Source organism: Pavona decussata, unplaced genomic scaffold (genome assembly GCF_977016875.1).
Source record: "Pavona decussata unplaced genomic scaffold, jaPavDecu1.1 SCAFFOLD_201, whole genome shotgun sequence".
Lineage (NCBI taxonomy): Eukaryota > Metazoa > Cnidaria > Anthozoa > Scleractinia > Agariciidae > Pavona > Pavona decussata.
In genome coordinates, this window is record NW_028145609.1 from 497,218 (window position 1) to 512,029 (window position 14,812).

General features: G+C 36.6%; 1 protein-coding gene across 27 annotated transcripts in view; it reads left to right on the forward strand.

The window, feature by feature from the left end:
• LOC146461173 (uncharacterized) overlaps positions 1-14,812 on the forward strand; it is a 49,225-nt gene that overhangs the window by 22,065 nt on the left and 12,348 nt on the right. For 7 of the 27 annotated variants that reach the window (XM_085087206.1, XM_085087209.1, XM_085087217.1 and 4 more), the window contains 17 exons: positions 198-269; positions 1,130-1,201; positions 1,617-1,688; positions 2,258-2,329; positions 2,732-2,803; positions 3,448-3,519; positions 4,625-4,696; positions 5,344-5,415; positions 5,918-5,989; positions 7,742-7,813; positions 8,695-8,766; positions 9,947-10,018; positions 10,868-10,939; positions 12,163-12,234; positions 12,503-12,574; positions 13,825-13,896; positions 14,360-14,431. In XM_085087206.1, the coding sequence (XP_084943332.1) occupies positions 198-269; positions 1,130-1,201; positions 1,617-1,688; positions 2,258-2,329; positions 2,732-2,803; positions 3,448-3,519; positions 4,625-4,696; positions 5,344-5,415; positions 5,918-5,989; positions 7,742-7,813; positions 8,695-8,766; positions 9,947-10,018; positions 10,868-10,939; positions 12,163-12,234; positions 12,503-12,574; positions 13,825-13,896; positions 14,360-14,431 (1,224 nt within the window). The remainder of the gene's footprint in view (positions 1-197; positions 270-1,129; positions 1,202-1,616; positions 1,689-2,257; positions 2,330-2,731; positions 2,804-3,447; positions 3,520-4,624; positions 4,697-5,343; positions 5,416-5,917; positions 5,990-7,741; positions 7,814-8,694; positions 8,767-9,946; positions 10,019-10,867; positions 10,940-12,162; positions 12,235-12,502; positions 12,575-13,824; positions 13,897-14,359; positions 14,432-14,812) is intronic. The other 20 variants (XM_085087213.1, XM_085087216.1, XM_085087223.1 and 17 more) reach the window with 12 other exon arrangements.

Sequence of the window (14,812 nt, forward strand, 5' to 3'; positions counted from 1 at the left end):
GACGTCGATGAGAAATCCTGGAGTTCTACCAACTGCTAGGTAGAACGGTTTGAACCCAGAAGAGTAATTGCAAGTCGAGTTGTATGCATACATTGTTTTTATTCAGGCAGCCACCCCAACGGGATGTGAGCTCAAGAAGCACTCGGAGTATATATTTAATAAACGTTTTTTTATTTATTTATTTATTTTTTTTGCAGGAATTTGAGCTTAAACGAGATCTGTAGTTTACCGCCGAACATATTTCATGTGTTGCCAACGCTGGAGAAATTGTATGTTTGTTTACTCTTATCCTTTTTTACCTGTTTTTACGAACGAGTAGGCCCTTCTCATGATTAAGAGAAGCTACTATAATTACTTTTTATTGGACTTAATATTTATACAAAAATTAAACAACTTAAAGATGGACTCGAGGAGCCAGAATTTTCCATGTCGTTAAAAGCGATTTCAGAGCTAAATTCACCATGCCCCCCCCCCCCCCCCTCCCAGCCCCCGTTGGGTATTTTTCCAAAGCGGGTTTTTTTTAGTCGTGACCTAGAGATCGTTTGGAGTGGGGATGAAGACCTAATCTGAAGACCTTCGTCTACAGATCACGAAAAGTAATTTCATACACATATATCCTCACTCTTCGAAAGAGAAGATCTGGTAAAATCAAATTTGGTGACGTCCTACTGTGACAGGATTATAATGGGACACTTTTCATGACCAAGCATGTTCAACGTTTGCAGAACACGAATAGGTATTTTTACAGTAGAAAGCGAGGCTGGGGGTGACCTTGTGTTGACACAAACCTCACTGTTCTTCATGTGTAACTACAAACTGGTTAGCATAAGAACATCATGATCTACATATGAAAAGCAGTGAAGTTTGTATTAGAACCAGGCCACCCCCAACCTCGCGTCCAATGCTAGGCCAGGACACTAAGCACTCAACTGTAAAATAGGCTATTGCTCAAGGACCGTTCGCTTAACAAAAAAGACAAAAACTTCGTTTACCACGATAAATTAACATTCAAGATCCCTTTGTCCCTATATGTGTCAGTAATCTTACCTACTGTAACTTAATCTTAATTTAGTTGAACTGCATTTCTCCTGTAGCCTGTTATTAACCTCAAATTTTCTTCCATCTACAGGTACCTCAACAAGAATAAAATCCAAAATTTATCATCAGGGATATTTTCAAACTCTTCAAAGTTGAAGAAATTGTACGTGAACAATTTGATTTGAATAACTGATAATTGCAATAGTTAACCATGGATTCCCTGGTCATAAAGGTCAAAACGTCTTAAAAGTTAACCTTTAGAACGTTCAGGCCATCGACCTCAGTATTGCTTTGCTAAAACGTTGCTAAAACTTTAAAGTGAAAAGCACATAAGAACTAATTTTACAATATTCAACTCTTCTACGTACCTTTCAACTCTTCCAACTCGATAAGGGTAGGAAACTCGGTAGGTAAAAGTAAGATAGTTAATGATGGAAATTAACTGATAGTAATTAATATCTCAAAGTTGAGATCTTCCTTTATTCGAACTTTCGCGAGATGTTATACTTGTTTTGATGGATAGTATGGTTTCAGTTTTTTAATATTTTAACACGCGTATTCTTGTTTTATTTTGACAGGTCGCTGTCCGAAAACAAAATCCATAGTTTACCACCAGGAATATTTGGTAACCTAAAGCAGTTGAAGGAGCTGTACGTCTGTTTACGTTTTTCTTTGCTACTCTTTTTATTACACAAGGGCCATTTTACAACGATAGCGTCATTTCTTTTACATAGTTTTGCCAAGAACATTTTCACTACTGTGGAAAAACCTACAACAGTTTCAATCATCCACAAAGTAACATAAAAAATCGCACAGTGTATGAGGCACACTCGCAATTTTTTTTTTTTTTTTTGGTTTTTCACGTGAATTGCGATTCTTTATTTTATTCAAAACGACACAGATGGTGTACAGGATAAGAAATTAAGATAAAACTTTAGTGCAAAGCTTTACCTCATGTTCATAATCTCTAAAATGCCACTACCTCATACTGGTTGCCTGGATTTAAGATTAACCTGAATTGAAAATGTATGTCCAATAATAGTTTCCAACTGGATAAGAGTAGGAAAACTACAATCCTCGCCATACTTGCTCCCTTCAGTTGCATAACGTTTCAGCACCGACTTTCCAAACACGACAGTGACCACCTAACTCCTCTACTTATTAAATTGTTGTAAAAGATTTTAAGTTCCAAATGGGCTGCATATGTTTTCTCTTACAGGTATCTCGACAAGAATAAAATGCAACAATTACCTGAAAAGATATTTTCTCAGTTGCACACCTTAAAGATTTTGTACATATGCTTAGTATAAGATTGCCATATTTACTGTTATTGCTGTTTGCAAGCATAGCCTACAATTGAAAAATGACCTCATTCCAAATGACGAGACCAGAGAGGCCTTTTCGTAAGCTTCTTTCATCGGTCCTCTTCATTTCCTGACACAGTGATTCATGATATGTTGAATATACTTCTTGGGTCTGAAACGCTGAACATGATGTCGATGAGAAATCCTGGAGTTCTACCAACTGTTAGGTACAACGGTGGGAACCCAGAAGAGTAATCGCGAGTCGAGTTGTATGCAGACATTGCTTTTATTAAGACAACCACCCCAACGGGATGTGAGCTCAAGAACCACTCGGAGTATATATTTAATAAACGGTTTTTTTCAATTATTATTATTATTTTTTTTTGCAGGAAATTGAGCTTAAACGAGATCCGTAGTTTACCGCCGAACATATTTCACGTGTTGCCAACACTGGAGGAATTGTATGTTTGTTTACTCTTATCCTTTTTTACCTGTTTTTACGAACAACTAGGTCCTTCTTATGATTATAAGAGAAACTTCTACAATTACGTTTTATTGGACTAAATATTTATACAAAAATTAAACAACCTAAAGATGGACTGGAGGAGCCAGAAGTTTCCATGTCGTTAAAAGCGATTTCAGGGCCAAATTCACAATGCCAACATAAGTGATGCCTTAGACGGCATAAATAGCATGATAACAGATTATTGCTTTAAATTAACATGCGCTGCTGCGAGGGATTGCAAACGAGGCAGTCTGAGAACATTGGTTTCATAGATCGAGGGGGAGAGCATCAAAAATGTTCTAAGTGACCTACTCTCCCATGTACATCCTTCAACTCTGCAGTGTTGTCTGAGATTGATTGACTCAACAGCTTTAAGTGATTAATGTGTGCCTAAGAATAGTTTCCAACGGGATAAGAGTAGGAAACTTGGTAGGTAAAAGTAAGATAGTTAATGATGGAAATCAACTGATAGTAATTAATATCTTAAAGTTGAGATCCTCCTTTGTTCGGACTTTCGTGAGATTTTATACTTGTTATGGTGGATAGTATGTTATCAGTTTTTAATATTTTAACACGCGTATTCTTGTTTTATTTTTACAGGTCGTTGTCTGGAAACAGAATCCATAGTTTACCGCCAGGAATATTTTTCAACCTAACGAAGTTGAAGAAGCTGTACGTCTGTTTACGTTTTTCTTTGCTACTCTTTACACAAGGGCCATTTTATAACGATAGCGTCATTTCTTTTACATAGATTTGCCAAGAACATTTTCACTATTGTAGAAAAGTCTACAACAGTTTCATCATCCAAAAGTAACATCAAAAATTGCACAGTGTATGAGGCACACTCGCGATTTTTTTTGGTTTTTCACGTGAATTGTAATTCTTTATTTGATGTAAAACGACACAGATGGTGTACAGGATAAGAAATTAAGAGAAAAACTTTAGTGCAAAGCTTCACCTGATGTTCATAATCTCTAAAATGCCACTACCTCATACTGGTTGCCTGGATTTAAGGTTAACCTGAATTGAAAATGTATGCCCAATAATAGATTGCAACTGGATAAGAGTAGGAAAACTACAATCCTCGCCACACTTACTCGCTTCAGTTGCATAACGTTTCACCACCGACTTTCCAAACACGACAGTGACCACCCAACTCCTCTACCTATTGTTAAATCGTTGTAAAAGATTTTAAGTTCCAAATGGGCTGCATATGTTTTCTCTTACAAGTATCTCGACAAGAATAAAATTCAACAATTACCTGAAAAGATATTTTCACAGTTGTCCACCTTGAAGATTTTGTACGTATGCTTACTATACGATTGCAATATTTACTGTTATTGCTGTTTGCAAGCATAGCCTACAATTGACAAATGACCTCATTCCAAATTTGTGATAAAATGACGAGACGAGAGACGCCTTTTCGTAAGCTTCTTTCATCGCTCCTCTTCATTTCCTGACACAGTTGTTCATGATATGTTGATATACTTCTTGGGTCTGAAACGCTAAACATGATGTCGATGAGAAATCCTGAAGTTCCACCAACTGCTGGGTAGAACGGTTTGAACCCAGAAGAGCAATTGCAAGTCGAGTTGTATGAACACATTGCTTTTATTAAGACAACCACCCCAACGGGATGTGAGCTCAAGAAGCACTCGGAGTATATATTTAATAAACGTTTTTATTATTATTATTATTATTATTGTTATTATTATTATTATTATTATTATTATTATTATTATTATTATTATTATTATTATTTTATTTTTTTTTGCAGGAATGTGAGCTCAAACGAGATGGGTAGTTTACCGCCGAACATATTTCATGTGTTGCCAACGCTGGAGGAATTGTATGTTTGTTTACTCTTATCCTTTTCTACCTGTTTTTACGAACGAGTAGGTCCTTCTTATGATTATAAGAGAAGATACTACAATTACATTTTATTGGACTAAATATTTATACAAAAATTAAACAACTTAAAGACGGACTCTAGGAGCCAGAAGTTTCCATGGCGCTAAAAGCGAATTCAGGGCCAAATTCACAATGCCAACATAAGTGATGTATTAGACGGCATAAATAGCATGACAACAGATTATTGCTTTAAATTTACATGCGCTGCTGCGAGGGATTGCAACCGAGGCACTCTGAGAACATTGGTTACATAAATCGAGGGGGAGAGCATCAAAAATATTCTAAGTGACCTACTCTCCCATGCACATACTTCAACTCTGCAGTGTTGTCTGAGATTGATTGACTCAACAGCTTTAAGTGATTAATGTGTGCCTAAGAATAGAATCCGACAGGATAAGAGTAGGAAACTTGGTAGGTAAAAGTAAGATTATAGTTAATGATGGAAATCAACTGATAGTAATTAATATCTTAAAGTTGAGATCCTCCTTTGTTCGGACTTTCGTGAGATTTTATATTTGTTATGGTGGATAGTATGTTTTCAGTTTTTAGTATTTTAACACGCGTATTCTTGTTTTATTTTTACAGGTCGTTGTCTGGAAACAGAATCCATAGTTTACCGCCAGGAATATTTTTTAACCTAACGCAGTTGAAGAAGCTGTACGTCTGTTTACGTTTTTCTTTGCTACTCTTTACACAAGGGCCATTTTATAACGATAGCGTCATTTCTTTTACATAGATTTGCCAAGAACATTTTCACTATTGTTGAAAAGTTTACAACAGTTTCCATCATCCACAAAGTAGCGCCAAAACTCCTACAGCGTATGAGGCACACTCACGATTTTTTTTTCATGTGAATTTGCAATTCTTTGATTGATTGATTAAAATTCACAAAATGACACAGATGGTGTAATCTCTAAAATACCAAAACCTCATATTTGTTGCCTGTATTTAGGGCTAACCTGAATTGAAAATGTATGCCCAATAATAGTTTCCAACTGGTTAAGAGTAGGAAAACTACAATCCTCGCCACCCTTCAGTTTCATAACGTTTCACAACCATCTTTCTAAACACGACAGTGACCACCCAACTCCTCTACTTATTATTAAATCGCAGTAAAATATTTTAAGTTCCAAATGGGTACATATGTTTTCTCTTACAGGTATCTCGACAAGAATAAAATTCAACGTTTACCTGAAGAGATATTTTCACAGTTGTCCACCTTGAAGCTTTTGTACGTACGCTTAGTATACGATTGCTATATTTACTGTTATTGCTCTTTGCAAGCATAGCCTACTACTGAGAAATGACCTCATTCCAAATTTGTGATAAAAAGACGAGACGAGGGACGCCGTTTCGTAAGCTTCTTTCATCGCTCCCTTCATTTCTTGACATATTCTTGCGTCTGAGAAATCCTGGAGTTCTACCAACTGTTAGGTAGAACGATGGGAACCCAGAAGAGTAATTGCAGGCTGAGTTGTATGCATACATTGCTTTTATTCAGACAGCCACCCCAAAGGGATGGGAGTTTCTCAAAAGAAGCAGTCGGAGTATCGATAGGGGTGTCTGCTTTTAAGGACGGTGCCTACTAATGCCGTATTTTTTGGCGATTTATGACCATGCAGGGAAGCAGATCTTAGCAAGGGCTATGGAAATTCCAAAAGAAAATTTGGGGTAACCACGTATTTTTTGAAGAAAATTAAGCAACAGTTCAGTCTAAGAAGCAGTAAAATACAAAGTAATGTATGGCATTTTTTGCAACTTAAAGCTTTGTTATCTTTGAAAAATGTATGGTCACTCCCAATTTTCTTTTTAGATACCAAAAGAACTTGCTTAGTTCCGCTTTGCCTGAATAGTTTTAAACCGCCCAAAAATATCCCTGTATTAGTAGCCACCATCCATAGGAAACCCGACTATCACGAGATGAGCAGAACTTATGCGCAGTAACAATAGTAGGCACCGTTCTTAATATTATTTTATCACCTGCTTTTTCTCCTGATATGATAAAGTGTTGCTGCTTGACTCTAATCCTTTCCTCGAGCTTTTAGAAACTCATATTTTAGAATTCTCTTCCTTGGTCGTGACGAATGTTTCCTAGAAATCTAATTCTTATTAATAAAATCATTATAAAGCTCATTAGTAGCAGACTTTACAGTTTGGTGCTGGTAGCATATGCGTCAGACAATCTTGTGTAGTGGTATTTGTCCACCACTATTCGTTTTCATCCAGAAGTATATTCTAGATAACCTAATGTCTTATATAAGTAAGGTATAAGTGCATTAGGCGGCATAAATAGCATGTTAACAGATTATTATTTTAAAATAATATGCACTGCTGCAAGGGACGACAACCAGGCAGTCTGAGTAGAACTTTGGTTTCATAAATCGAGGAAGAGAGAACATCGAAAATTTCCTATGTGACGTACTCTCCCATGTACATTCGTCATCTCTGCAGTGTTTTTGGGATTGACTGACTCCACCGCTTGGTGACAAACTTCAAAAACAACAAAATCGTGTTGAGGTCATTAATAGATCAAATTATGACACGAATTATTGAAGATCTTCTTTACTCACTTGGCTGGGACACGTTAGCTGTCAGGAAAGCGAAACAGAAGACAATTATGAAGTACAAATGCGTCAATAAGATCGCCAAAATATCGCCTTACTATCTTTGGTGCAAAGCCGGGAGAAAATTGTTTGTACCAGACCCAAGAACGTATAGTGCTAATAGCCTCCCAATGTATCTAAGGTCAGCAAATTCCATGTGTGGGGTTTTCTTTATCGGTCTCCCACACGGCAATATGTAAACAAGTAAATAGAGTTTGTAAATAGTAATATTTCTACCGTGTGTCAATGAAGTTTTGTTGTTGTTATTATCTTCGTGACCATATGTTTTGGGTGTTTGTTGAAAACTTTTCCAAGGTACACGAATGCCCAGGATTTGTTACGCGGAAGTTAATAAACGTTTTTATTACTATTTTTTGCAGGAAATTGAGCTCAAACGAGATCTGTAGTTTACCGCCGAACATATTTCATGTGTTGCCAACGCTGGAGGAATTGTATGTTTTGTTTACTCTTATCCTTTTTTACTTGTTTCACCAACGAGTAGGCCCTTCTCATGATTATAAGAGAACATACTACAATTACATTTTATTGGACTAAATAGTTATACAAAAATTACACAACTTAAATCTGACCTCTAGAAGCCAAAATTTTCCATGTCGTTAACAATTCAGTTTAAACCAAATTCACAATGCCTCCGCCCACACCTCCTGGGTATTTTTCCAAAGCGGGTGTTTTACGTCGGGGATGAAGTGGGGATGAAGACCTGATCTGAAGGCTGCAGATCACGAAAAGTAATCTCATACACATATATCCTCACTCTTGGGAAGAGAACATCTCTTAAAATTAATTTTAGTTATGTCCTACTGTGTCATGAATATAATGGGACACATTGCATGACCAGGCATGTTCAACGTTCGCAGAGAACGAATAGGCCATTTTACGGCATATAATTCATGGTAAGGTAAAGGTGACTATATGGAGGATTATGGTTAGGAGTCATGTCCTTTGTGAAATGGCCTTGGATTGGAAGCAACGCTGGAGATGACCTTGTTTGGATACAAACCTCACTGTTTTTCATATGTAACTGCAAACTAGTTAGCATAAGAACAGCATGATCTACATATGAAAAGCAGTGAAGTTTGTATCAAAACCAGGTCACCCCCAACCTCGGGTCCAATGCTAGGCCAGGACACTAAGCACACAACTGTAAAATGGGCTTTTGCCCAAGGACTCGTTTGCCACAATAAATTAACATTCAAGATCTCCTTGTCCTATGAGTGTCAGTAATCTTACCTACTGGAAGTTAATCTTAATTTAGTTGAACTGCATTTCTCCTATAGCCTATAATTAACCAGAAATTTTCTTCCATTTACAGGTACCTCTACAGGAATAAAATTCAAAATTTATCATCAGGGATATTTTCAAACTCTTCAAAGTTGACGAGATTGTACGTGAACAATTTTATTTGAATAATTGCTAATTGCAAACCATAGATTCCCTGGTCTTATGTCACAAACGTTCAAACGTCTTGAAAATGTATGAGCTTCTAGAACGTTCAGGCCATTGACTTCAGTATTATTTTGCTAGAACTTCAAAGTGAAAATTACACAAGAACTAATTTTACAATATCCAACCCTTTAACGCAGCTTTCAACTCTGAAATTCAAAATCCGACAAGTAATTTGCGTTTTTCACTATTGTCAGTTACTAACCGAGTCCGGACTGTAAGTTACGGATAGAGATTTTCCGCGGGTCATGAATCAACGGGAAAAAATGATTATCCGTAACTCACAGTACGGACCGCGAAAACGAAGTTAGTAAGATATATATTATATCTCTGCGGTTAATCGGGCGCGCGGGAAAGAAAACTAAGGGTGCTGGTTTTTTTGGAAAAATCCAAAAACGGATTTGTGATCTCAGATCATTCGGACCATGGTTCATCAAAGGAACCGATCAATCCACTCTGGACAAGGATTCGTCCATACCTTTTATGCACCATGATCCGAATGATCTGAGATAACAAATCCGTTTTTGGATTCTCCCAAAAGAAGCGCACCCTAGTTGAAGTTGAAAAATTGACCTATCACACCGCGCGTACTAACTGAGAGATATAATAAAATTGCAGCATACACTGACTGACAGAAACCAATAAAGTCAGCTTCGAAATCCACCAATCACAGTAAACAATGTAAAATTCCTGACTTTGTTGCTTTCTGACAGGTTTAACGCAATGAGGGATAGCAGTCAAAAATGTGGCGGTTACCTGAGTCTTAAAGCTCAGAGTTCCCATGTTACTGAAATGAGCAGTAACCGCTTTCTGAGTGATTTTGCTACAATAACAAAAATCGGCTACAGTAGGAGCTTAACATCGCAAGGTCACCAACGAATTCAGGAATATTTCAAACAAAAATTTTACAACTCAGAGACCGGCATTATTTACTGCGTCGACACTGAAGATAGAGTCCTCCTACATTAAGTTTCATATCTTAATTTGCACACTATATTCCTGAAAGCGTTGTTCCAATACTAAAGTAACCAACTTAACACCTTTAACGTATTTTTAATCAGGCAAGAACTGCGTAAACTATTAGAGCCCCAAACAAGTTAAACTCTTTTTTTCCTTCACAGGGACATCAGCAGCAATGGCATTAAGCAGTTGTCGGTGGATACATTTTCACACCTATCAAGCTTGACACTTTTGTACGTGAGCTTATATCTAACAGTTAACATTGCTATTACTGTTGTTATATTTGAAGATTGAATTTCCATGGTAGACTATAGCAGCACTTAGCATTGGCTACCATACAAAAGTATCGAATGAAACTACTAACTTGTCTTAAAAAGTTTAAGTTGTTTCAATAGAGCTCCCCGAAATATACTTCGCTCTGATACATCTCAGGTCTGAGTGTCTCTAAAATTTTCATCCTTAGAAGAGACGATGACGAAACGTCGTAGTTGTGGTGGTGGGGGAAGGGGGGGAAGAAATACCTCTTCGATGTCAGTCGCTTTACTGCGATTTGTGAGGGATTGTTCGCCATTATCGGATGTCTATGGGCGACATAATTAGACAAATATTTCTTCCCTTTAAACGTGCATCACAACAAAGTTCCATCCTTATTTTACCTGACTGAGGTTACTTGCAACGGTCTTTGCCCACTTTTTCATCGGAAAGTTTTACTTCCTGGCGAAAATTGGAAAAATTTGCCTTTGTTTCTGCGCTACTGGCCAAAACAGTTTGCCAAACTTTGTTGACCAGTCACTTTGGCTGGACTCTAGACTCTGATCACGTACACTGACGCCGGTCACACCCGGCACTCGTAGACGTCTTTCGTGCGTCTATACTCTAATCACAAACTCCACTACACCAATCAAAACGCGAGTTTTACACCGTACATTATATAAAACATGATCCTAACTTGATGGCCTATGAATCGGAGCTTTCACTTCTTCATATTCAGTAGCAGCTCTTACGATACCGTGTTTCCTGTGTACGTTTGTTAATTTCTATCAGTAAATCCAGGGTGAATTGAAAGTTTCTTTCTTTGGCAGATTCCTTGGGAACAACAAACTACAGCAGCTCCCTGAAAACCTGTTTTCAAACTTATCTCAACTGAAGCATTTGTAAGTATTAACAATTAGAAAGTTAGCTAATAGACTGTGATACCCAATACCACACCAGGAAAAGCATATTGGAAAAGTGGTAGTCAAGGTGACGGTGGATATGAGATATGGGCCTTCCGGGAATAGTTTTTCAGGGCGAAAATGTGGTGGAAGCCTTTAATTCCCTATGCCAACCGTTGAGGTGGGCCCACCTCAGTGGAGAGCAATTACATGATTTCATCAAGAAAATTAACGATAATAAAACAGCATGATGTTTCGAATAATTCATATCGTCATTGTCAAATGAGTAAAATGGAAATAATAGAAAGGCATATTTATAGGTATTGAAAGTGAGAAATGTGATCTACAGCATTTCATGGACCAAACATTCAAATTTTTCTCACTTTCAATACCTATAAATATGCCTTTCCGTTATTTCCATTTTACTCATTTGACAATGACGATATGAAGTCGTCGAAACGTCATGCTGTTTTATTATAGTTAATTTTCTTGATGAAATGTTTCTCTAAATCGTTTTTTATCAGAAATTACACGATTCAAGGTAAAAATCTACCTATTAGGTTAAAAGGGAAGATCTGGCTTTAGGAATGCATTCTATTTGGATAATTATAATATGTAGTACGTATGCGGGAAACACAAATCAAACCAAATCACATTGGCACTCGAATCTCTTTACGGTGGCCAAAATCTGTTGAAAAACCAAACATTGTAAGTTTTCCTAGTAGGAATTTGAAAAGGGCCTGACATGTTCTTGGATTGTTTTTCTATTGTTGTGATGGATTTTTCTGTTGGCGTTTTAGATATAGAAAAGCAATTAGTATTTTCAATCTGAATGAATAATGGCTTTATGCCACCAATTCACCTCAGTTTCAGAGAATAATAGTTAAATATCTCTGATTTACCGTCATTCGTTGACCATTGCAAGTTTCAGGAATTAAACGGTAATTTAAACATGACGGCATGAGGTTGAACGCACTTGTATTGTGAGTTTTAGTGTTAGGTTGTAGTAAGTTTTTCACAAACATGTGGTCTTATTATTATTATTATTATTATTATTATTATTATTATTATTATTATTATTATTATTATTATTATTATTTCTCCCATGGAAATGTTTTCAAGCGTTCAAGAAAATGTCCCTAATTTATTATCAAACACGTTATGTTTTCAATGTAATCGCATTCAAATGTGCTATAACACTAAACAATCTTATTTCCTTGCAGATATTTGTATTCAAATGAAATACGCAACCTCTCTTCAAGAATATTCTCCAACCTTTCATCGTTACTTGCATTGTATGTCTGTCCACCTTTATACACGTTACGTTATAGATTCCGAGACACCTTTTATTGTCCTCAATAGTAAATGATTCAACAAAGATAATTTGAAGTAAAACAATTTAGGGTTTGAAAAGCGTGTCCACCTTTTAACGTGATAGCACTCACAAAATTAGTTATTTATTGGTTTTATTCATTCAGCTGACGTGTGCTCCTTAGCTGGCGTGTACGCGCGCTCAGACACCTAAAAGCCTAGAGCCTCCTTAAACGTTTTTCTGTTTTACAGAAACATTGCTTGGAACCAAATACAAACTTTGCCTGAAGATATATTCTCAAACTTAACGAAATTGCTTATTCTGTAAGTATACTTCTGTCAGTTGTTAATATTGCATTTCATATACTTTTTATAGTAACAGAATATAGCAACAACACTCTTATAAAGTCACAGTTCCACCCATCGAATTCCAGATTTCTAGATTCACAGTACTTCGGTAGCTTATATTACCATTTCATCATGATCCCTTTTGATTTTATAGTAGTTCTTGAAGGTAGAATAGGGTATGACTATACTTTTGTAGGTGAATTTCATTAATTTGAATATAAGTTAAAGTAATTTTACGATTACTCACGGACCACTATAGTAACCAATCACGAGATTTTCCACCAGCTTGCTTGTACAAATTCTATTCTAACGTTCACAGTTACTGTTTTTATGAAGGCGAATGGTTTCCTGGGGGCCTTCCCTTCAAATATGGCAAAAAAGTCTTCACGCTCGCATACAACCGGTATATTGTGCATGTCACGCGCTTGTTAAGGGCTATTATACGACACATGTAGTTATTTCCCTTGAAAAAGGAATGTCTTGTGTGTATGCGTGTATTTAAAAGTTTACTTGTTTGTTTTCCTAAGGTACATTGAAAAAGCCTTTCTAACAAGGCCCAGATGTTACCACAAAAATAAGTTAGACTTTCGATTAATGTTGCATCTTAAAACAGCAAGGATAATATACTTCCTTAATGAAAAGACAGAAAGAATATTTTCTGTATTTAAATAGTTGATTTATCCAGAAGCCCACTCCTCCGCAAATGTCGTGGTGTCGATCGGTACATCAACCTGTTTGCTGGCATTAGCATAATTTATTTGATTTCTATGGAACAATCATTTGGGACTGTGCAGGACGTATTTTATATTGGTTCAGTTCTGTGCTATCCAGACCTAGCAATTCTAAATGTCAAGACCTTACTCAGAAACAGGAAGTAGCGAGTCCCCAACGGGAATCGAACCCATGACCTTCCAGAAAACCGATTGGGATGCTCTATCACTGAGCTGTGGGAGAACAGTATGGTAAAGTGATGCAGTTTTTTTATTATTCATGTGTCGTAAGGCCCGTATTACGCAGACAGGAACAATGACAACAGAGCTGTAAACACAGGAGACGCCATACGTTTCTCCCATAGCTCGGTGGCAGAGCACTCCAATCGGTTATCTGAAAGGTCATGGACTTAATGTCAAACCTCCTAAGAATTTGACTTGTTATTTATCTATGTTATTATTTCAAATATAACCATATTTACCTGGAATTAATTTGAAACTATAATTTTATTTTAGGATAAACGAAAAGAATGAAATCAGTCATTTACCCCAAGGCGTATTTTCCAAATTGTCTGAACTGGATTCCCTGTAAGTTTTGGTCTATTTCTCACCCTAACCCATGAGAGAGTAAAATGATTTTTTGCATGATATATATTCCAATTTGGCTTCGAGAAAAAAGTCCTGATTTGTCGAGCATCACGGAATATTCTGTAAATTATTGCACACTAAAATCCAACAATATTTCCGCCAGAATTAACAGGAAAATTCTGAAACCAAAATCTTATAAAAATGTTCTGTACTGCTCTTGGAAGTATATATTAGACAAGACTGAAAATGTCTTGAAACCATAAACCGAGAGATAATTATAATTTAATTGTCGTTAGTCTTGTCAGACATAATTCATTATCATTTTCAGCGCAGTGAGAAAAAAAAATATCGAGAGCAACAGCTATATTTCTAAAGCTATTGATATCATAGTTATGATTATATCATGCACTAATGGCGTCCTCGTCCTTCTTGCTATTTATATTACTGTATTTCACTCATGCAGCGACTTGGCAAATAACAATATTACGAGCATCACAGCGGACCTGTTTTCAAATCAGAGCTCTTTAAAATATCTGTAAGTAGTAACTTTACATACTGTATTCTGTACCATAAAGACATGGATATCAGATGAATTGAAACTATTATTTATCTACGGCCCTTTCAATTTCCAATAACACTCGAGACAGGTTAGCTAATTTCAACTGGTTCCTTAATACTGGTTGGCGGTTGACGATTTTTTTTTTCAATTCTTTCTCCCCCACCACGCAGCCCTGGTTTAAATAGGATCAAGATACTTCTTCAAATTTCCATCTTGCAACAAAAATACGATACGTTCATTGAAAGTGTTTGGCATAAAACAAACGAGCAGTTTTTCGAATCCCGAAAGTTAATCAATCTTACATAAAAGGAAAGCCGCCTTAGGCTCGTCTACCTTCTAAAGGGCCACATATTTTCA